The sequence below is a fragment of the Cynocephalus volans genome, chromosome 6 (assembly GCF_027409185.1).
Source record: "Cynocephalus volans isolate mCynVol1 chromosome 6, mCynVol1.pri, whole genome shotgun sequence".
NCBI lineage: Eukaryota > Metazoa > Chordata > Mammalia > Dermoptera > Cynocephalidae > Cynocephalus > Cynocephalus volans.
This window is the reverse complement of record NC_084465.1, coordinates 109,423,411-109,445,999: the sequence shown is the minus strand read 5'-3', so window position 1 is coordinate 109,445,999 and position 22,589 is coordinate 109,423,411. Positions and strand designations below refer to the sequence as shown.

At 48.9% G+C, this 22,589-nt stretch overlaps 1 protein-coding gene across 4 annotated transcripts in view; it reads right to left on the bottom strand.

Annotated features, from left to right (window-relative positions):
- Positions 1-22,589, bottom strand: part of ABCC1 (ATP binding cassette subfamily C member 1 (ABCC1 blood group)) — a 131,679-nt gene that overhangs the window by 24,564 nt on the left and 84,526 nt on the right. For 3 of the 4 annotated variants that reach the window (XM_063098694.1, XM_063098696.1, XM_063098697.1), the window contains 9 exons: positions 21,856-22,002; positions 20,478-20,565; positions 17,661-17,736; positions 16,071-16,197; positions 13,461-13,637; positions 11,210-11,377; positions 9,357-9,540; positions 5,201-5,230; positions 2,330-2,420 (listed from right to left, as the gene is read on the bottom strand). In XM_063098694.1, the coding sequence (XP_062954764.1) occupies positions 2,330-2,420; positions 5,201-5,230; positions 9,357-9,540; positions 11,210-11,377; positions 13,461-13,637; positions 16,071-16,197; positions 17,661-17,736; positions 20,478-20,565; positions 21,856-22,002 (1,088 nt within the window). The remainder of the gene's footprint in view (positions 1-2,329; positions 2,421-5,200; positions 5,231-9,356; positions 9,541-11,209; positions 11,378-13,460; positions 13,638-16,070; positions 16,198-17,660; positions 17,737-20,477; positions 20,566-21,855; positions 22,003-22,589) is intronic. The other variant, XM_063098695.1, reaches the window with a different exon arrangement.

Genomic DNA, 22,589 nt, shown 5'->3' with positions numbered 1-22,589 from the left:
CTGGAGTCTCCCGTGGGACTTTAAGCCATGTGGAGGATGACAGCAGCAATGACACTGATCACGTATTCACCCTGTGCTAAGCTCCGATGATCTCTGCTCTCTCCTGACTCTTACAATCCATGATCCTTTCTCAAACCCTTGGGGTCAGATATGGTCAGATTCTGACTAAATGCTAGTATGGTTAACATACTGCAAATCATATAAACCCCCAGCAATCTGAGGAAGTCCTCCGTAATCAAACATGTGGACATTTCTACAGTGAAAGGCACAAATAACCCCACTGCATAGGAAAAATGAAGACTAAACCTGGCCTCAGACTCTGCCACTAAATAAATGTGTCGTACACTAACATTAAAACCTAGATAAAACAATTTCTATGTCAAATGAGTTTGCTGCAAGCTTTCAATTTTCAGAGCTTCTGGGATTTCAGAATTGCAGATACAGGACTATATTACTGTACCCGTTTTGCAGATGGGGAAATTTGCTCAAGGTTCCACAGCTAGGAAGTAACAGGCTGGGATTTGAACCTGGCAGTCAGACCCCAGGACCCATGCTTGCCTGTAACACAAAATAGCACTTTGGCTGTTTTGCTCATCACTGAGTCTCCACAGCGGGGAAAGTACGAGGCACAGAGCAGGGACTCAGTAAATACAAGTGGGCTCTTCTCAAATCAATGCATGCAGCTCTACACACCCCCTCACCAGCAAGCCTTCTCCAGTACGGTGGCTGACTCTACAATGTTCCCCAAGGGTCCTGTCTCCTGGTATACACCCTTGTGCAACTCTTAAGTGTGGGCTTTGTGCTTCTAACCAGGTGTGACCTCGGTTTTGGTAGCTTCCTGTTGCCTTCTTGGTCTGAACATATTGATGAAGCGAGCATACAGGTTGCAGAGGGCTGGGTAGCTAGGAATGGAAGGTGGCCTCCAGCCAACAGCTAGTTAGGAAGGGAGGACAGCAGCAGAGCCCTCAAGAAACCGAGTTCTGCCAACAACCAGATCAACATGGAAATGAGTCCTTCCCCGGTTAAGCTGCCAGATGAGACCCCAGCCCTGGGTGACACCTTGGTTGCAGACATATGAGAGATTCTGAAGTTGAGGATTCAGCTAAGCCAAACCCCAACTCCTGCCCCACAGAAAGTGTGAGACAACAGACTGCTAAGTTTGTCGTTATTTGTCACGTAGCATCAGACACCTGACACATCCAGAGTCCACGCTCTTCTGCTCAGCCACCCAAGGTGCTCTCCAGCAAGCTCCCTCCATTGCCCACCTGTGTCCCAGGACTGCAGGTGGTCTGAACCACAGCAGTACCCCACACCTCCTGCAGGCTCTGCACACATCACCCGTGAGTACTGAAACACCAGCTCACCACGACAGGTGCACCAACAGAGGAGGAAACCCTACCACCTGCCCCACATGATAAAATCTGAGTCCAGGAGGGTGCTGTGGGCAATATTCCGATGGGCAGAGCTGCTCGTTCTGACTTCCTTCCCAGCCCCATTCCTGTGAAACCACCCAGCCAAAGAATGAAGTCACTCCAGGGAGCCCCAGTTCATCCCAACAACACCTGAATGTCATTTACTGAGTGCTGACGGTGCAGGGCTCTGTTCTAAGTGCTTTACATAAACCATATTGCATAAGCCTTACTACAAGCCTACATGGTAGGCACTACCATAAACCCTATTTGACAAGTGGGGAAACTGAGGCACACAGAGTTTAGGCAACGAAGCCCACAGATTGCTGCTCCTCCAAGTACCCAGTAATCTAGTCAAAAGCAATCTCTTTTAAAGCATCACAGCACAGAACTTAGGAGCATTGGCACAGAGACCGGACTTGGGTTCAAATCTGAGCTCAACTTCTCTCTAGCTTGTGTGATATGTGAAGAGCTCTCAGTTTGCCCACCTGTAAGATGGGAGATGACAGTAGCAACCTCCAGGTTTAACAGACTGTGCAGGGCTTGGCACAGGGCCCTGCTCCTCATGGTGCATAAAACACAGCAGTCACTATCACTAGTGACTATTTTCAACCAAATGCTGGTTCTCAAAGCCTGAACATTCCAAGTCCCTCTGAGCAACCTAAGCTAGAACCCACACCATATAGGGAACTCGAGTGTCAGCAGTGTAGACAGATGGTTAAACCATGAGGCCCGGGTGAGACATGCCACCTGGCAGGAACTGTGCCAGGCTCCCCTTTGGACCTCTGCACTCTGGTCCCTAAAGGATTGGGGAGGGGAGACAGAAAGCCCATGCTTTCCAGGACCGTGGGGAGCTGGAGGCCTTTTTTGGTGGGTCAACCAAGCAGCAGGCACTTGTCCCTCCTCTCCCCTGCCCTCACCTCTGCGGCTGCTTCCCCGCGGCGTCCATCACCAGCATACCATTCTCCATCTGCTTTGCCTCCTTCCCTGAGCCGCTGATGCCCGTTAACCCTGGCAGAAGAAGACAAAGGGGACCATTGAGGTTTCAGGAGCCAGACACCAAAACTGAAGGCAAGGAAAACCGGCCGCATCAGGGAGAAGACAGCAGATAACCCGCCACTGGGAAGCTCACAAAGTAAGACCTGCTTTGCTGAGGCCACAAACCAGTTCCCCGGCTGGGACACAGGTTGTACCTGTAGCTAGGTCCTTCAGGACAGGGATGGGGCCCCATTAGCTGAGGGCACTGGGCCTGAGCAGGCACCCAATGGGTCAAGTCCAGCTCAGGTGACAGTATCTCTGCCACGTTAAGCATAGCTAGTGGGACCAGGATGCAAGGAACCACGTGGCGGAAAGGGCATAGCCCTCTGGTCCCTGAGCAGGGATGACACTCGAATGACAAGGGTATCAGCCAACAGGCAGAGGTCCCTGCAGTGCCAGGAATTAACCCTTTGGCTGCCAAATTACAGGGAGGGCCCAAGGGTCCAGGGTATGCTGTATCAGGGGCACTGACTGTTTCCCCACTATAGAGGAAGTATTCCGATATCTGAACAACTGATAAAGCCACTGTGAGGCACACCAGCTGGATATCTGCCCCAATCCCAGGAAGAATCCACCCAGCATCAATAATGATCACAAGAACATCAGCAACAATGATGGCTAACATTTATGAAGTTAGCACCGGGCACTGTGCTGTGCTGAAATACATTACCCCTTTCCATCTCCACAACAACCCAGGGATGCGTTGTTCTGATCCCCCACTCTGCAGTGACTTCCTCATTCTTTGGTGTCAGGGGAGAGAGGCACAAGAGAGAGGCACCATGTAGGGCCCCAGAGGACTGGGCCAGAAGAGGTGGGGAGGGGACCAAGGAGGGAAGTCACTAAAGAGGATAAATACACAGCCAGTGGTGTGGTCAGGGTGACCCTGGAATGTGCCAATGTAACCCGAATAATGTAGAACCCCAAAAGTTAGGCTCACGCAGATGACAGCCACAGGGAGCTACAGACAAAACTGGAAGGGAAGAAAGGGCTAGAGACCACTCTTGGGTTGGGGGAAGGCACTCCAAGCCAGGGATTCTCAATCTTGGCTGTGAATGAATCACCCTGGGGGCTTCGTAAGTGAGCAGATGCCCCAGGTCCAGCCCCGGTCCCTACAGTGATTCTAAGTTAGAGCACAGTCAGGTAACTGGAACACCAGGAGGCTGTGTATGCCTTGAGGAAGCAATAAACCTCTCTGAGCCTCAAGTTCCACATCTGCAAAATGGGAACAGCAGCAGACGCTACCCTCATAAGCAAGAGGGAGAAACGAGATCATGCGCAGTGCTGGGCACAGCGAGGGCTCAGTGATAGAAACAGCTATGGTGCTACCATTATGTGCATTTTTAAACATGTTCTACAGAACATTCTAGGGCACAGCCAGAATTGAGGACCACTGCTTTAAACGTTCTCTTTAATGTCAGCATCTGTTTTGTTAAAGTAATTAACAAATCAAAAACAGTCACATCATCCGAGAAGGAAGCGTGATGATACACAGGACCTTCTACGCAGCTACATGCACCCGTGGTCACATGCATGCGTGACGGGGTGGGGAGCCTGGCCTCACTTTACCATTTTTCTCTGTACAGGGATGAGGATGATTAAGAACACGTCCAAAGACCCCTGTCCAGTGCACGGCACGTTTCAGAGAGCCTCTCTCACCTACCGGGCTGCCCCAGGACACACTCCCGTAAGCACTAGCCTTCTCTTCTCCCCCTGCTTGTCACTCAGCACAACCCACCGGGTCTGGACGGAGCTTCCACGGTGGTGTCCTGTGGCTGCCTACCTTCTCCACCCACCCATTAGCCCACAGGCTGATGCTCCAACTAGGGCAGCTGGAAAATTCTACTCTGCAACAGGAAGGACTGAGTCTAAGAGGAGGAATATGGACACTGGCTGGTCTAGGATTAACTCAGCCCCTCCCTCTATACAGCCTTGGCAGCCTGTCAATCAGGGTGCCCCAGACTTCCCCAGCCAAGGAGGGCCCTGCCCAAGGTCACCCCATCAGAGCCCCTTACCCACAACTTTGAACCATTATCAGTGGCTCACGACCGAAGAGAGTTCAAATTCGTTTGTCCTAGGAGTCTGTCTAGATTCCCAGTTCCCATTCCCTGAGCCCTGTTTGTTCAGTTTTGCCTTTGGTTCATAAGTTACCTGGAATCCTTCCAGCAAAAACCCTTTTTTTGTTTAAGGTGGCCAGAGTCAGCTTCAGGCACTTGCAAAAGAGCCCTAGGTCAGGACCCTCAGCCCCACACTGCCGATCATGGAAGATAGGAAGGATGGGTCCACTCAGCCCCTGAAATTCCCTCCTCTGGGCCCCCACTGCCACCTGCTGCTCCTCGACAGATGCTGATCACCCTGCACTGTCCTGACCTGTGTGTGCTTGACTATGCAGGATGCATGGGGGGTATCTTGCAATCTGACTGTCCATCTACTGTGTGCCAGGCACTTTGCAACCACAGTCTCCTTCGTGGAATGCTGGTCATTGGTAATGTGACCCACAGGATAATAAAGCTTAGCCAAGGTCACCAGGTGATGAGTGAGAGATCTGGAGACTCGAACTGTACCCACCCCCCAGTGCCAACCACAAAGCCTGACATATAGTAGGTGCCCAGTAAACATTTGCTGAGTGAACCCACGAAGAATGGAGGGGGTGAAAAAGCAGCCATTCAAGGGCCCCTGCCCAGGCATGCAGCCACACTCCACGTCCATCTGTGGCCCTTCTATAGCACAGCCAACTCCAACCCAGCATTACTGACCTCCTTCCTCCTCGTCCAGCACTCTGCTGCCTGGGAATTCACAAGATCCAAGAAAGTGTTAAACACCAAGGCAAAATTCCATCCCTGTGTCCCCATTTAAATAACCAGAGGGAATGAATGAATCATCTTCTCTGAAGGGTGAGGGGCAAGGACAGCTGAGGGACCTGCTCCATCTGTGCCTCGGTTTCCCCCCTCCACATGTTCTGGTTGGATCCCTGACAAACACTCTGCCTGAAAAGTAATGCAGACTAACTTTTCATCTTTCCATGTTTCCATGGCAGCAGAGGGAGAGAAATAAATATTACAGTGGGGCAGAGTCGGGCAGGACAGCTGGGAGGTGGCACAGGCCTGAGCTCCAGCCCATAGCCTTAGTTCCTTTAGGACAGACAGACATTGCTCATGAGAGGAACCCAGGCCCCACATAACCTTATACTGAGCCCACGGCATATGGATCTAAAAAAAGGGGAAGAGAAGGTGACTTAGATCAGATTATCACCCTGGGCCCTCTGGGCTGGGACACAGGTCCTGTCTCTGGGCTCTCACAGGCTCTTGGGCTCCCCTCCATCACTGCATTTACCACCATGATGTTCTGAACTGTTCAGTGTTTGTCTCCCCCATCAGGCTGCCATGTACAGTTGCACAGGATACACACCGCACAACTTTTTAGAGGCAGGGAGGGGGGGGAACCTTCTACATGGTGGTCCACATACCAGGTGGCCCTGTGGCCCCTCTGTACACACTTGATGGGCAGATTAACAAGTGAATGGCCAAGTGAACAAGCAGAGCTGACCTTCCAATGCCAGAAGGGGTACCACATCGGCCACCAGTGGGGCCTTCTCATAGCCTGTACCTATTAAGCTGGTTTCTAAACCAGCCCTGAGAGAATGTGTAAAATCAACTGGGATATTTATGCAGCTGTGTTAATATCCAAAGGCCTTTGACCTACAGACTGCTTATACAGGGCATGCCTTAAACAATCAAGGTGTAATTTATTCACTCACTTACGTAGTACGTTTATTGAGTGTCTACTATGTGCCACGCAGTGTTCTCAGTCCTGCGGCTACAAAGACAACCAAAATGCCCTCATGGAGCTTAAATTCCAAGGGGAGAGACAGACTAGATACATAATTTACTGTCAGGCAGTGATAAGTGCTACAAAAAAATAATAAAGCAGAGTAAGGGGAAAATGAATGATCTTGGGGGAGGAGAGAGAATGTTACAAGATAAATAATGCTTTTTTTTTTTTTTTTTTTTTAAGGCAAACACGTGCAAGTTGTAAATCAATGAATGTTCCATGAGTACTTCCAAGTTCCAAGCAATGGGTGTTAGCTGCTGATAAGCCAGATGTTATCTCTATCCTTGAACCACATAAGAGCTGCCTGGGCAGTGCATTCAGCTGCCAGCCCTCAAAGCAGGCACCTCAGCCACTGTTTATTCCAGCCACATTGCCTTTACTCAAGAAGGTTCTGGAATTCTGTTTGGGCAAGGGCCAGCAGGCAAGCCTCCCTTGAGGGAAAGAATTTAACTCACTGCTTTACAGTCACCACCTCGTTTTTGACCAAAAACGGAATTGACCGGCCACATCACCCAACCTCAGCTTCCAGCCTCAGCTCCGAAAGTTCTTTGTCCTCAAAAGAGGAAGAAGTGCAGCCACTTGAGGACGGTCAAAAAGAATGTGCTGTCCGTGTGACGAACTCTCTGTCAGCTATTTGGTGTTCAGGACAAATTTTTATAACGTGGGGAGGTGCTTATGACTCAATGTATAGAAAAAGGAAAAAAAAAAGAAATTTGTAGAAAGAAAAAAAAGGAGGGGGGGCAGGAAGAGAGGAGAGAAGTATACAATATGATCTCAATCTTGTCAAGGAAAAAGGCCTAGAAAAGACAGATGGGTAGAAAAGATGTCAAATGCTGATAGCAGGTCCCCTCTGGGTGGTAGGACAGCAGAAGGATGATCTTTTTCCTGAGTCTTACACTTTTCTGCAGTGTGCAAATGTCTACAATGAGGGCGTTTTGGTTTTATAATCAGTAAAAAAATTAGACAGTGAACTGAAAAGGAAAAAAACTTGTCAGGAGGCTGAGAGAATTCAATCAAGGCTTTGAAAAATGGCCACGTTATTGGAGTCAAGGCCCTTCTCCCAAATGACAAGGGAAGAATGCTGGGCAGTGTGGATCAGGGCTTCTCACCCTCGCCACTAGTGACATCTTAGGGAAGGATGATTCTCTGCTATGGGGGTTGTGGGGGGGGCGACCTGGGCATTGTAGGGTGTTTAGCAACACAATTCTACAGCCTCTACCCATTAGAAGGCACTAAAGCCCACCCCCCACCCCCAAATTGTGACAACTAAAAATGGCTCCAAACACTGCCAAAAGTCCCCGGGGGGGGGGGGGGGGTGGAAGGACAAAATTACTCCCCATTGAAAACCACTGCTCTGGTTTTTAGGTTCCTAAAAAAGAAACCAGAGTCATAAAAATGTTTTTCACCTTCCAGATACAAAGGTTAATAAGCCAACTTGTAACTCTTTGCCATCCCCCCAAAAAAGATTTCCTAGAAATCAGGATAATACATATCCCAGGGCAGGGGTTCATTATCTCCCCATCTGCAAACCTAGTTCTTGCTACATCTCGTCTTTCCCATCACGATGAGAAAGAATCACCCCCTCCTCCACAAATCAAACACTCCCCTCCTCCCCTTAGCCTGAGTGTTCTAAAAAAGACCTGATTAATCCAACAAGGAGAAAGTTTCCCTTTAGGAGGAGCCAAAAATGTGGTTCAAAGAAATGCAAGGTCACTGGCACTCAGAATTCACTAAAGTTGAGCAAGACTTGATCCTGAGGCCAAGGCTTAGAGACAGCCCCCCGCCCCGCCAGAGAGGTGGAAAAAGATGGGGGCTGCCCAGCTTGATTTAAGGCCCACAGGCGGAAGACTCCTCTGTGTCCGGCCTGGCAGGAGGCTGAGTTAGGGAAATGAACCCACAGAGTCGCTAGGGTGGAGGGTGATATTTTCACAACCAAATTAAGTGCTGATGTGCACAAAAAATAATAAAGAAAATGGCAGCATTCCATGTTCCGTAAAAACCACTTTGGATACAGTGTATCCAAAAGAGGAAGAAGGGAGGCGGGGACAAACCATCTGAGGCCCCCAGAGTTTAAGGACACTTCTTGCTCACCTTAATGGAAAGGGGAGAAAGAGGGAGACCTCATTCTAGGAAAAAGATTCAGTTCAGCCCATACATGCTGATTTAGGAAGCACAGAGTATTATTTTCACCTAAATGTAGCCCACCAAGCAGGTCTGTGAAATACAGTGATCAAGAAGTTTCCGGGACCTATCACTCAGGCTGAGAGACAGAATAAGGAGACTGTGCAGCAAGAGGAAACAGGCTAGACTTAGGGCAGAACTTTCCAACCACAATGGCATGAGCATGTAAAACTCACTCCAATCGGAGAATTTGAAAGTGAAGGGAATGTCGCTATCACACACTGGCAGAGCAGTGATAACAGCTATTGCTTACTGAACACTTAGGAGGTAACCAGACACCATGTCAAGGGCTCTATGTACATGATCACACTAAATCTACACCAAATGCCAGAAGGTTGTTTCTGCTGTTATACCATTTCATCAGGGAGGAAACTGAGGCTCAGAGGCATCTGAAGGACAAGCTAAAGTCACGTAGCTGGGAGAGTTGCAGCTGGGATTCAAACCCAGATCCTGCCAAATGTGAGACTGCAAGCTCACCCACAGGGCTTCACTCCACAACCCTCGTGTCTGTTCCGAGTTACATATGTGGCATATGTGATCAGCTTCTCTCAGCCCTGTAAGAGCCAGAAGGACTATAGTGATCACTGTCTCTATTTGTGCCACAAGGACCCTGAAGCTTAGCAGGCCCAAGACGACATTACGGTAAAGTACTGGGATTAGCCCCAAAGTCAGCTGAACCAAAGCCTTGTGCTCTCGAGATCTGGTCGGAAAGCACTGGGACACCCTCTCAATTCAGCCCCATAAGGGTTAAGACGGTCCTCCCAGTTGGTTCCTGGCCCAGCTCCCATCCTAAGGCCCTGATGAGCCACCTTCCCCAGATGGCTGGTGGCAACCTCAAAGAGGCAACTGTGGCTCTCCGAGCTGCCACCCTGAGCTGGAGGACCCCGCGTCTGTCCTTACTGTCGTCCTCTGAGTCCTGCTCCTGCTCAGCACTGGCATAGGTGCGCAGGAACTCGGCAAAGGCCCCATCCCGGGCCAGCAGCTCCTGGTAGGAGCCCATCTCGGAGATCTTGCCACCACTCATGACGACGATGACATCCACCTGTGGCAGGTAGCTGATGCTGTGCGTGACCAGGATCCGCGTCTGCAAGCAAAGTGGAAACCCAGCCGTGTTAGCACGCATGTACAAGACAGCCTGGCCTGGCACAGTGATGACCAAGGGAAGGAAGGAATTCACCATTCTCAGGTCTGGAGGTGGGGCACACACGTGAGATGAACACACACCACAGCATCTGAATCTGCACGTGCATTCCTTGTACACATACGTGTCAAGGGCCTGCTGTGCATCAGCTGTGCTAGGAGCTGGGGAGGCAATGGGGACCAAACCAAGAGCCCGGCCCCAGATTCCAGGGTTGGGGAAGAAACAAACAGAAGGGGTAAAACGGTGTGTGTGCTGCAGTGAACACAGAGTTAAAAGGAGAACGGGTACACTGGGGGGGGGGGGGGGGGGGATGTTGCAACTTAACAAGGGTGTTTTTGAACAAAATGAAAAGAGGGAGGGAACCATGCTAGCATGTGAATGAAAAAAAATTTCAGCTACAAAACAATTTGCATGCAATGGCCTATTATTTTTAAAGCAATCCCCCAAAAACTACTATAAAATCTATACCCGTGTATATATTTTATCTACAGATCTGGAAGTTTGGAAGACATTCATCAAACTATTAAGGCCAGATGGCAAATGTTTTCAGCTTTCTGGACCTTCCAGGTGTTATGGCAACAATCCAGAATGGGCAAACTGTGTTCCAATAAAGCTTTACTTACAGACACCGATATTTAAATATAATACAATTTTCACGTGTCACAAATATCTTTCGACTTTTTGCCCAACCATTTAAAAATGTAAAAGACATTCTTAGCTTGCAGGCTATATATGTACAGACACAGACAGTGGCACAGGTTTGCAGACCCTGTTCTCGAGAGAGGAATCAAGGGTGCAGGAGGAGGGGGACCCATTTGGTTTTCTCTCCCTCTCTCTATATATATATCATCCCTATACTCTCTGATTTTGTTACCATAGCATGCACTACTTTGAAAACTGTTTCATATTTAAAAATTATGTTTGCACGGAATTTTAGAAGGACGCATGAAATGCTTACAATAGTTTAAGTGGCACGATGCTTCCTATACATAAATGTATGATGTGATCACCCTTTTGAAAAGTTTATATACACAGCAAAATGACTCAAAGAAGTACAAAATCTTTAAGTGGTGAGATTATGCACAATTACTTTTGTTTTTCATAATCTTCTATTTTTCCTTCACGGCGGGTATTACTCTTATAATCAGGGGGAAAAAGGAGAAACATTGACCTCCCAATGCACCCCAACCTCCACCAATTACTCTTATTTTAAAAAAAGCACAGGAACTATTTCCTATTATGTTAGGGTGCTGCAGCAATTTTCCCACTCCGAACCTCCGCCCCGGAGCCCATGGCCACCTTGGCCCAGGAGGAAGTACAGGAGGTCTTGGGGTGGGGTTTCCCTCTGGGAAGCCGGCCCTGAGACTTAATTGGGAAGAGAAGCCTCCTTTGGCCAGTGGAAGCAAGGAATTCAAGTTAGTGCCAAGGACTGATCCCTACAAAGACAAGTGCAAGATAGCTGTCTTAGGAAGGTTTCTAAGGGAGACATGAGAAACATGTTCTTAAAGTCCAAGGAAAAACAAAAAAAAGGCCTGGGAAGCAAAGGGGACACATTCCAACTTAACCAAAGAGGAGACAGCCAGCACCCATGCCCTGCCCCTTCAGCAGGTACCTTGTTCTTCAGCATCCCCTTGGGGCCAATCACATTTTCAAAGATGTGTCTTCCCACATGAGCATCTACCGCCGATAGGGGATCGTCAAAGAGGTAGATGTCAGAGTTGCAGTACACAGCCCGGGCCAGGCTCACACGCTGCTTCTGGCCACCAGACAGGTTGACGCCCTGGAGAGAGAGACGGCAGAAGGGTGGGCTCCCTGGGAAACCTCAAGTCTGAAGAAATGTGGCAGAGCCAACCAAGAGGGTGACCTGCTCAGGTGCAGTAGACCCAGGCTAGAGGCCCTGCAGGGCTATACCTGCCTCCACCTGGCATGAGATTGCAACTGCACAAGCACGGGTTCAAGTCCTGGCACCACCAGTACCAGGGATGTGACATGGGCACAGGGTGTAGCCCCATCTATAAAATGGGCAAAAGAGAAAATCTGAGCCTGTGAGTTGCTGGGCAGTGTGCTCGGCACATAGTGGGCACTCAGCAAAGGGTGGCTGGATGCACCAAATAATGCTGGCTAAAGGAAAGTCTCCTGATAATTCAGTTTCATGGTGGACACCAGTGGATGTGGTAACAGTATTACTGTTGCTGCTCAGATATTGTTCACAACTAACCTTTTCTGCACGATTGCTCTGGATCAATCATTCACTGGTGAGGCCACGTGCAGTCAAGGCAGGCTGTATCCAGGAGATACTGAAATCTAGCCTGCATCCTGCTCACGAGGAAGAAGGGCACTGCGTGGACCAGCAGCAGCCCCACCCTCCCATGACAGATAACCCACTGCCATTTCCACATCTGCTGGGGAATCACGGTGGATTAACTGCCCAGCCCCGCTGGGTTAACTGCCCAGCCCCGCTCCTGAGAGATGCCCACCCCTCTTCCTTGCACTGAAGTGGGGTCCTGGAAGCCAGGGTCCTTTGGATGGTCCCTCTGCCACAGGTTATTGGCCTAGGGGCAGATATGGGACCCAAGCTAAGGCAGTCATATTCTCTCCCTCCCGATTTCAGTACTAGGACCTAGACAGGAAAAAAAGTATGAAGTCGATGTGCCAACAAGAAGAGACAAAGACCGGGACCCAAGCTGCCTGTCCCAGGCCCTTCCTGAGCCCCCACTACACTCCAGCCCCTGGATTCCACATGATTCACCCATATCCTTAAACTCAGTTCCTATTTTCTTGCTTACACTTGCTCAAGCTCCTTTGTAATCCCAAAGCCCCCTGCTAATAATTTTTTTCTTTCCAAGGAGCTGCAGATTTACCTCAACTAAAATAAACCATTCACCAAATGAGAAAGCTGGTGGAGACACTGGCTTGTAACTAAAGTCAGAGATGGGTGAGCTCTTTGCACCTGTGGTCTTCCATGAGGCCAGGGGCTGCTCTGGAACATCTGCACTCCCTGAGCATACACCAGACAACCACCAGGGGGCGCCAGAAGAGTGGCAGGGGAAGAGCACCCCAGGCCAGGTAAGGCACCTGCAAAGGCCTGGAGGTAGCAAGGAGCTGGGGGTTGTTGAGAAAGGCTGAGGGGGGCTGGAGTGGTAAGAGGAACAGAGAATGGACCTCCTTAGAGGTGACAAAACATAGCAGGTAAGAACATGGATACAGGAGCCACCCTCTGTGGCTGTGCAGCCTCAGCAAATCACTTAACCTCTCTGTGCCTCCCTTTCCTGCATCATTGAATGGCGTTCACAACAAAACCCGTCTCACGGGCTTGCTGTGAGGATCAGATACACATAACATTTTTCACATAGTACCTGGCACATAGAAAATGCTCAATAAGTTCAGCTATTGTGTTACTATTTTTATTTTATCACTGTTTTGAAAGGGACCATGGACATTTGAATCATCTACATCCTTCCTCCCTATATCATGCCCCTTGTCATGTGACTTTTGCAGAAGTAGAGTATACTTCCTGGTCCCTTGCCTTTGGGCTCAGCCTAGGGTCTTGGTTTGTGTGTGGAAGAAAGAGTGTGCTTTAAGGGACATAACGTACTTTTTTTCCCTCCCAGCTCTCTTTGGCTTCTGCTGTCACCATAAGAAGAGCTCCCCCTTGTGCAGCTGCCTATAGCCATGCTCGGCTGGCCTGCAGCGTGCAGCAGAGCCTCCTGGCTGAGCCGAGCCTGGTCAGCCAACAGCAGGCAACTCACAGACCACAAGCAGGAGAGTAAGCATTTAACTCTGTAAGCCACTGAAATTTTGTGATGGTTTGTTAAGTGGCAATAGTTGACTGGTCTAGGGGCCAAGGCTGAAACTGTACTGACCTTCTCACCAATCTCTGTCCGGTCCCCGTTAGGAAGGATTTCCAGGTCTGGGAGGAGGGCACAAGCCTCTATCACGGCCTTGTAATACTGTTCCTGCAGCTGGCGTCCAAAAAGGATGTTTTCTCGGAGAGAATCATTCTGAATCCAGGCTTGCTGGGGCACGTAGGCCACTGAGCCCTATGTGGCCAATGGAGAAGGAAGTCAGAGAGACTTGATGATTAAGACAGCAGACAGGCCACACACCTGCCAGGAGGGTCCTACTTCACAAGACATTTTAATAGCACCTATTGCTTCAACAAGAGGGAAACTCTTTGAGTCACAAAGGACTACAGATGCCAGAGCTGGGATAAGAAACCCAATGAGGTCGGCCACTGACTTCAATATCAGGTGTTAAAGAGCTGAAATCCTCATTGACGAAATTACAGTTAGGTATTTAGTAACTATTTACTGAATGCCCATAGTAGCACACAAAACACCTGCTTCAAAAGAGTGGAAACCTCTGACATGACCAAAAAATCACCTGATTACAGTTGTGGTAGATACTAAGAGAAAAATATATGAGACCTTTATAAAGTTTGACATCAGGACATCAGGAGAAGGAAGGGTTCCTTCAGGAAATTTCCTTGATGAAATTTAAGGACTTATTAAGCAGTCTGTTTCAAGGGCTGTTTTATTTCCCTATCACGTAAGCTGTCCAGAAGAGCATGAGAATGAGGGCCAGGGCAAGGATATCTCTTTTGTGTATGTGTATTACAAAAATGTTGATGCTGTTAATAAAAATTTTTTAAACAAGGACCAAAAAGTGAGGAATAAGTCTTACAAAGAGAAGAGACAGGAGCATTCAGGTCAGAGGGAACGGCATGTGCGAAGGCACATTCCAGGGACAGAAAGGCCAGTGTGACTGGAACATCAGTTGATCATGTAAGAGGAAAGAACAGCCAGGACATGAGCGGGAGGGTGGCAGGGACTGGCTCACACCAGGCCGGTGGTCACACTGAGAAACATGGGCTTTATCAGCAGGGCAACGGGGAGCCACTGAAGGTTCTCAAATAAGGGAATCCTAGGGGGCCAAGACTGAGAGTGGAACCCAAGGGCCTCGACTCAATCTAAATTCTCAGATAACTAAACTGCTGACTAAAATCCTAACTTACAGGAGTCCAACATGTCACAAAACCTCACTGCAGAACCGACAGATAATTCAGACATGGCATGTACCAGCCACACTGGCTAAACATTTGGGGGAAAAAAAAAACCCTAAACACATTTCTAGCACTCACCTTACTAGGACAAAGCAACCAGTCACAAATTACCCAGCCCAAAATGCCAATATTGTTGGGATTGTGGAAATCTGGGGTTAACAAAACAGAACACAATGTATCCTCCTGTGATTTATGATTTTCTTCCATTAACTTAGATCACGTTGCCCATTCATCTTACTTTATAACACGTCCTTGAAAGTAATGATAGTACATTTCTGAAAACAACAGCTAAATGTCATTAGTTTGGACTCAACCACTGTAATGTATACTTTTCTAATGGGTATCATATAATCAACAAAGAAAGGATGTTGCTCTTAAAAAAAAAAAAAACAATAGTATAAACTAGCATTCCCAAAAGTGAATTCCAAGAGACAGTAGTTCTGGGGATATAAATAGCTGCCATACAGACAAAGAAGTACAGGCAAATACATCTGGGACACGCAGGTTTTGACAAAGTTAAATAGGTTTCTTCTCTTTGTAGGACTTCTCAGAGCCTTTACCTCATTAATGTTTATTATAAATCTTGAAGAGGGAGGGAGACAGAGGGTGCAATCTATCCCAAGCTTGTTTGAGCCTGAGGCCCTTTATTCTCCAAACATCCCACAAGATGAATTTGCTGCAGACCACACTCCAGGAAATGCTGGTGTCAACAAAACTCCAAGGAAAGTATTCCTACACCAGGAAAAGGCCATCACAGGGAATGAACTAAATGCAGGAAGGCTCTTGATTTCCAGAGGGATTTGTTTGTTTACTAAAGCAGCCTCTTAAGCTCTCTCAGGGAATTTCAACTTCTGTCAAAGTACTCTGTATTTCAAAGCAATAAAACTACACTCTTGTCTTAGCCCCCTACTAAGAAGTAGTTAATGAAAACTCAGAATTGAAACCATTCCTTTAAAACAAAAGCTCTAAGAAAATATTCCAACCACATAAATCAAAATTCTAAAATTCTATTATAAGAGATACACAGTGATCCTAAGGAGAAAGAACAAGCCAGAAAGACTTATGCATAAAGAAACCACAGAATGCACACGAGGGGCGCAGATGGAGAGAGAAGGGGAGACAGAGCGTACCAGGGAGTATTTGTGTGTTTAGTGTTTACTAGGTGCCTACTCTATGCCGGGCACTAGTCTAAGAGCTGGGATACAGCAGGGAGTAACTGATACCCAAATCCTGCCCTCTGGGATGCCACGGAGAAGAACAGAAAGAACACGAGAGAAAGAGAAGGAGACCTGCTGCTCTCACTTCATGCTCAGGGATGGTCACCAAAGGAACATGCATCATTCTTGATCTTCCTCTGAGGTCACCAGCTTCCCCCAATGCCCCCCACCCCCAGCCCCAGTCCTTGTCCTACCTTGATAGCCACGTGCCCCTCCACCTTGTCCATCTCAGCCAAGAGGGCTGAAAGCAGGGACGACTTTCCACACCCCACCTGGCCCACTACGGCCACCAAGGCACCTTCCGGAACAGAGAAGGTAATGCTGAAATGACACGACATGCCCTGTCTCAGATGTGCTTGCACCAGGACAACACCTGCTGAGTCAGTGCCACTGCCAACCTGAGCCTCAATTTACCCCAAGTGCAGAGAGGGAGACAGAAAGTAGGGCCATCACAAGCATTTAAGGTCTTGCGATTCCTTCTGCTGTTTCTACTGCTGAACTGAGCTCAGCTCAGTGAACTGCCTCGGGGGGCCTCCAGGTGTGGGCAGGTGACAGGCAACAGGTGCCAGGGAGAATACATCACAGAGAATGGAGGCAGTAAGAGAGATCTGAGGGACTTGTGTCACACTAGGAGAGCTGAATGGAGGGCTATTAACTTTACTGGGGGCATGATGCAGGACAAGAGATAAAAGCTATCATTGAAGCAGGCAGGATTTAAGTTAGACATAAGGAAGGACTTCCTAAACATGCACTCCCACCATGAATATTCAAACAGGGGTTTTACATGGATTCTTTCCTCTGGAGAGTCTGCCCCCCACCTGATAAAACACAGCAGCAATTTGGCTACCCAGTTGGGAGATCGTTGTTTAGGGGCAAGGGCAAAAATTTGGCCTCTAAAAGGTCACTTTGGCCCCGGGTTTAGGGATTCCTTAAGGAGGCCTAAAGGAGCCATTAAGCACGGCCTCCAGTCAGAAAGAAATAAGAGACACTTGTCAAGTTACCCTGGGGACAAAGTCAATGCCCTGGATGCTGTGTGCTTTATAAAGATAAGGGCTGTGATGGGCAGAGGCCAGATGGGAAGGTGGTGAGAAAAGGAAAGCAGGGCAGCAGGGGACCTTGGAGAGGACAGGGAAGGACAATTCCATGCTGATGGGAAACACAGGTGTCAGAACACCTCTCAGACAACCCAAGCCTGCCACAAGCACCACTGCCACCTTGGATCCTACCTGGCCAATCAGGGCACCCGGTCCCTCCAGGAACAGTGATTGGCTCAGGGAGGAGCATGTGACCAAATCTGGGCCAATAAGAGGCAGGCAGGTCTCTTGACAGGTAGGATGTACACCTGGAGCTGCTGGGGGCCATTTGCCTTCAGGAGGAAAGAGGATGGCCGACAATGAAGCAGCACAGAGGGAAGCGGAACAAAGAGAAGACGGAGGGAGTTCTGATGGCACTCAGCGCCTGGATCACACTGTACCTGAAAGTGGACCTTTTCAGTTACGCCAGCCAAAAATCTCCCTCTGTTGCCTAAGCCCAGCTGTGCAAGGTTTCTGTTACTTATACTCGGAGGGATCCCTCTGTGCTAGGCACCTTCTTATCTGCTCCTCATGGCAGCTCAAGGAGGTGTGCCTGGACCTACTTTCCAGATGGGTAAACTGAGGCACAGAAAGGCAAAGTGACCCCATTCGAGGTCACAGAGCTGGAGCGTGGCTGGAATTCAAATCCATGTTTGACCATAGCCCTGTGGTGCTCTCCATGCCACCAGGTGTGTCCACATCCTGGCTTACCCATTCAGCGTGGGAGGGTCGCTCCTGGCCCATGTGAACGTGGCGTTCTTCACAGTGATGCTGCTCGTCCCCCCGCCTGAAAAGCACCAGACACAACATGTCAGGCACAGATGGAGTCACATGACTGAGTGTGAGCAGAGCACTCTTGCTTTTCCTTTTTTTTCTGATCAAGTAGTTTAGCCCCAGACGCGGGACACATAGGGTGCTAGGCATTACCTGGTGACATCAGCCATGGTTTCTAAAAGAAGAACCCCAACCTGCAGTTTTGGAGGTGGCCTCAAACCGAGAAAGCAGAAGGAAACCACAAGAGGGCTTGGCCTTGTAAGACAGGAGGTTGTACCATCCGGCCGCCCATCTCAGGAAACGGCTGCAGAGGTGGGGGACTCACTAGGGTTATTTGATGTTCCTAGGACTCCCTGGCCCCATCTCAGGCAGGTTTGGTCAGCTCTGCCTGGGAGGCCTGAGCAGCAGCCAAGGTCAACAGGGAACAGGCAGTGTCCTCATGTGAAACTCTCTCCAACAGGATAGCCCTTGCCACACCCACGGGGCCCTCCTTCAAGTTCAAAGCTGGGCCCTTTGCCTCTCCCCCACCCCTCCCTCCAGCCACAACATCCTGCACACAGCAGAGCAGGTCAATCCTTCTAAAAACACCCGTCACAATAAATTCCAACAAAGCAGGATATAAAACAGGAAGTGTGATATTAAGGCCTGGGGGAGGGGAGTGTTTAAGACAAAGCCGACATTATTAGGCTCCCAATGGGTAGAAGGCTCCCAGCATCTCTCTTCATTTACTGTTTTCCTCTAACTTCATATCCCACACTCAAAAGAAAAAATTGTCTGTTAATTATGAGCCACCTTAAAACCATCTGGAGATGATATGGGAATATTTTTTCAAGTTGTCACGTAAAGAAATAATTTCCCCCATACATCAAAGAAACTATAACCTGTGGCAAGAGAAAGTGACTGGTTAACCTAAATCAGCCTTGTCCCTCAGCTCCCCCCAAAGAGAGAAAACAAGGAAAACCGAAAGGTGCTTTTTAAGGAATTTAAGAGAAGCCATTCAAGTTGGCCACAGAGAGCTATAAGATTTGGGAGCCAGCAGCCGCCATAGTGGCCTCCTGTCTGGCACCCGTCCCAGTGTGGGACACCAACTGGGAGACTGCCATTAGGGCAGGAAGGACAGGCTGAGGACCGGGCAGCAGGTGGCCTGTGAACAACTTCAACAGCAAGAAACCACCTCTGGCCACCTCAGATTTCAGCCCATGTTTTTGAAGAGAAATTTGACCCCACACAGTGGATGGCATTGTTCCCACATCGTGTGAGGGGACTTGGTCCTCAGGACAGCAGAAAGCGGATTACTGCAGGCCAGGGATGTCAGGAGGAAGATTCCAGCATCCACTTGGATGGTGCTTCTCAACTGGGGGTGACTGTGCCCCGCATGGGACATCTGGCAATCTCTAGAGACAAATTTGGTTGTCAAAATTGGGGTGGGTGCTACTGCATCTAGTGAGTAGATGCTGCTCAGTTCCTACAATGCACAGGACAGTCCCCAGCAACAAAGAAAGAATTGGCCCCAAATGTCAGTTGCACCCAGGATGAGAAACCCTGCCCTAGAGGGTTGAACTAGAGACAGTGAGATCACGTCTCACTCACACTAGAGAAATCACCAGCACCACGATCATTTAGCATCTTCTATGCACCAGGCACCAGGTCAGGTGTCTTATACACCCACAACGACATCTGAAAGCCCACTAGGTTCCAGGCACTGCTTACCCACGACAGCTAGCATATACATACATTCGGTCCTCTGATGGTATATATTGGGCTCTGGAGTCAAGACTGTGGGAGTTCAAATTCCCGTGCTACCACTGCCAGGCTGGACAGTCACGGGCAAGTTACTGGACTTCTCTGTGCCTCACTTTCCTGTTTGCAAAACACGGTTGATGATAATGGAATTGACCTCAGAGGGATATGGTGGGGCAGGAAATGAGGCGATACACACAGGGCAGTTCCAAGAGCATTCAGCACATAGTAGATGCTCAGTAAATCTCAGTGAGGCAACACTTACTGTCCTTTGAACAGATCACACACAGCAGGAGCGTCATATTGTGAAAGTGTCACTACTCCTGGTGCCATTAATATTTATTATTAAGCACCTGGAGAGACAGCCGCAACTGTTCATCAGGATTGGCTGGGGAAGGATAAATTAACAAGCTTCAAAATAAACAAACTTACTAATAAAAACCTGTATGACAACCTGCCAAAAAAAGGTGCTTTCGCTGGCCAGTTAGATCAGTTGGTTAGACCATGGTGTTATAACATCAAGATCAAAGATTCAGATCCCCATGCCGGCCAGCCACCAAAAAAAAAAAAAAAAAAAAAAAAGAAATAAAGAAAGGTATTTTCCTTCCATTATCCAGATGAAGAAACCAAGACTCAGACATAAGTATCCATGACTAGAGGGTGGTGGAGGCTGATCAGTCTCCAGAGTTCTGATTTTGCCTGTCCTTGGTGCCCAGAACAGGAATCTGACCCCCGGGGGGAGCCCTTATTCATGAGCTACCTCCCAATAAGGGAAAAGGTCAAGTTCACCCTCCTGGAATGGGCCAGATAAGAGGCCCTCAGGAGGGTTCTGGGAGGACTGGCTTCCCCTCCCATGCACCCCACACTCTACAGAGGCCTTGCTCCCTGGGATCTTGCAGACAAGCTGCTGGGCAAAGCCAACCCACGGGCAGCCAAGGAAAGGAAACGCCAGCAAGGGGATTGGTGGGGGTGGGAAGATGGCTATACCCCCCCAGCGGGACCAAACGCACACACCATCTTTGACAGGCCGCCGCTCGATGCTGTCGGGCTCCAGCTCCTCGTGGGACAGGAAGATCCTGAGGCGTTTGAGGGAGACACTCGCCTACACGGAGAGCAATGACAGGGTACAGTTATTTTTAAAAGCATTTTTGCAAAACAAACCGAGGCTAACTTTTAGCGGTTTCCCCTGGGCATGGAGGGGCCCATATCCACTCTCACTTCTGAAGACTCTGCACTTCTTAGATGAGCAGACACTTTCGAATACAAAATAAAACGGGTTTTGCTTCTTGTTTGCTTTCCTTAAAAGCTCACAAAAGGCATTAGGAAAGGGCAGGGGACTGACCTAGAGGCAAAGACACTTGAGCAACCACCCAAGGTGACAGACCCTGATTCAGACAGCCCTCCAGGGAAGACATTTCTGAGCTACTCCAGGAAACTTTACTATGGACTGAGTATTGTTTTAAGAGATTATTGTTAATTTTGTCGGGTATGATAATGGTGCGATAATTATGTAAGAAGAAATGCAGGCTGACATATTTATGGGTGAAATGTCAAGAGGTCTTGGATTTGCTTTAAAATTCCTTGGCAAAGAAAGGAAGGAATAAGGGAGGGAGGGACGAAGGGCAGAGGGAGAAAGGATTAGATGGAACACTTGCGGCAAAACAGTGATGCTGAATCTGGATAATGGGTACCTGGGTACGATTCTTTCTGATTCTGTGCACATTCGACATTTTTCATAATAAGGGTGTGTTTTTTGGGGGTTTTGATAAAGCCTATGAGCAGAGTTATACAATGAAATCTTAAGGTCCATTCCTCTACATGTTGTGAAAGTGGAGTTTTCAAAATAAATGTGTGCAACGCGAGGGAGATGGATGTGAAAAATACTGGCAAAAAAGTGGTGGGAGCATCAAAGAGTGCAGGAGCGTGACCAAGCAGCAGCCTCCTCCCTCAGACTCACTGGCATGAATTCAGGAACTCTCCGCAGGGTCTGGGTTGGGGTTTTTCAATGGGTGGGTGAAGACCTATCGGTGGGTTATAAAATCAATCAAGTGAGTCAAGAGCCACATTTTTGATAAAAGATAATAGAATAGGACAGGCCACGGTAAAATAGAATAGGATAGAATGTTCCAGAAAAACTTTTACAGGCTCATGGGAAAACCTTGTTGCACTACACTTCTGTTCATATGCTCAAGTGTGAGTTCTCTGTCAAGAGTAAAATGTATTTTTCTTTGGGGCATGACCAAAAGAGCACGACAGCCTCAGTCCGGGCCCTGCAGGCCCACCAGGTACAGTAGGGAAGGAGCTGTCTTGGGAGGAATTTCTGTGCCTTTCTGCTTGTGTCCCCAACCTCGGAGCCCCCCTGTCTGAAGTCTTCCCCAGCCTCACCCTGTACCTGCACGATGCTGCTGATGACCATGGGGAGGATATTCAGGGGAAAGCGGAGGATGTTGAACAATGCCAAGGACACGAAGGCCTTCTGGGCATCCAGGATGTTATTCTTGTCGACGGTCACATAGACGGCAAATGTACATAGGGCCACCTGCAAGCAGACCACCCGGAGCTGACTGGCGAAAGGCACAATTGCAGGAGCAGTCACACTCCCCTGGGGGCACGTGCGGGCCCTCCCCACGCTGCGATGGGCAGCTGGACGTGGTGGAAAAGCCCAGGCCAGTGTCTAAGCCCAGAGCAGGTGCTCACTAAATGCTAGAATGAATTGGATGAATGAATGACCAGGAACCAAAAGTCCTGGCCTGTTCCACCAACTCTTTCATCGACACAGTGGGTAGGCATTCTGTATCCTCAACACCACCTCCAGGCCTTTGCCCCCACAGCTTCCTCTGCCTGAAACCCTGTTCCCATCCAGATGGTAACCTGGTGACTCCCTCTCACCCTTCAGAGAGGCTGCCCCTAGCACTCGACCCCCAACAGCACTACAATCACTCTCTATCCTTTCACCCTGGTCTATTTTTCTTCACAGCACCTATTACCACCTTATATCCTAATCATACGTGTTTACTGTTGTCTCCTGCACTGAAACGCCAACTCCACAAGGGCAGTGGCTTTGATTTGTACACGACTGTGTCCTCTTGCCTAGAACGATCCCCGGCATTTGGGGACACTAAGACA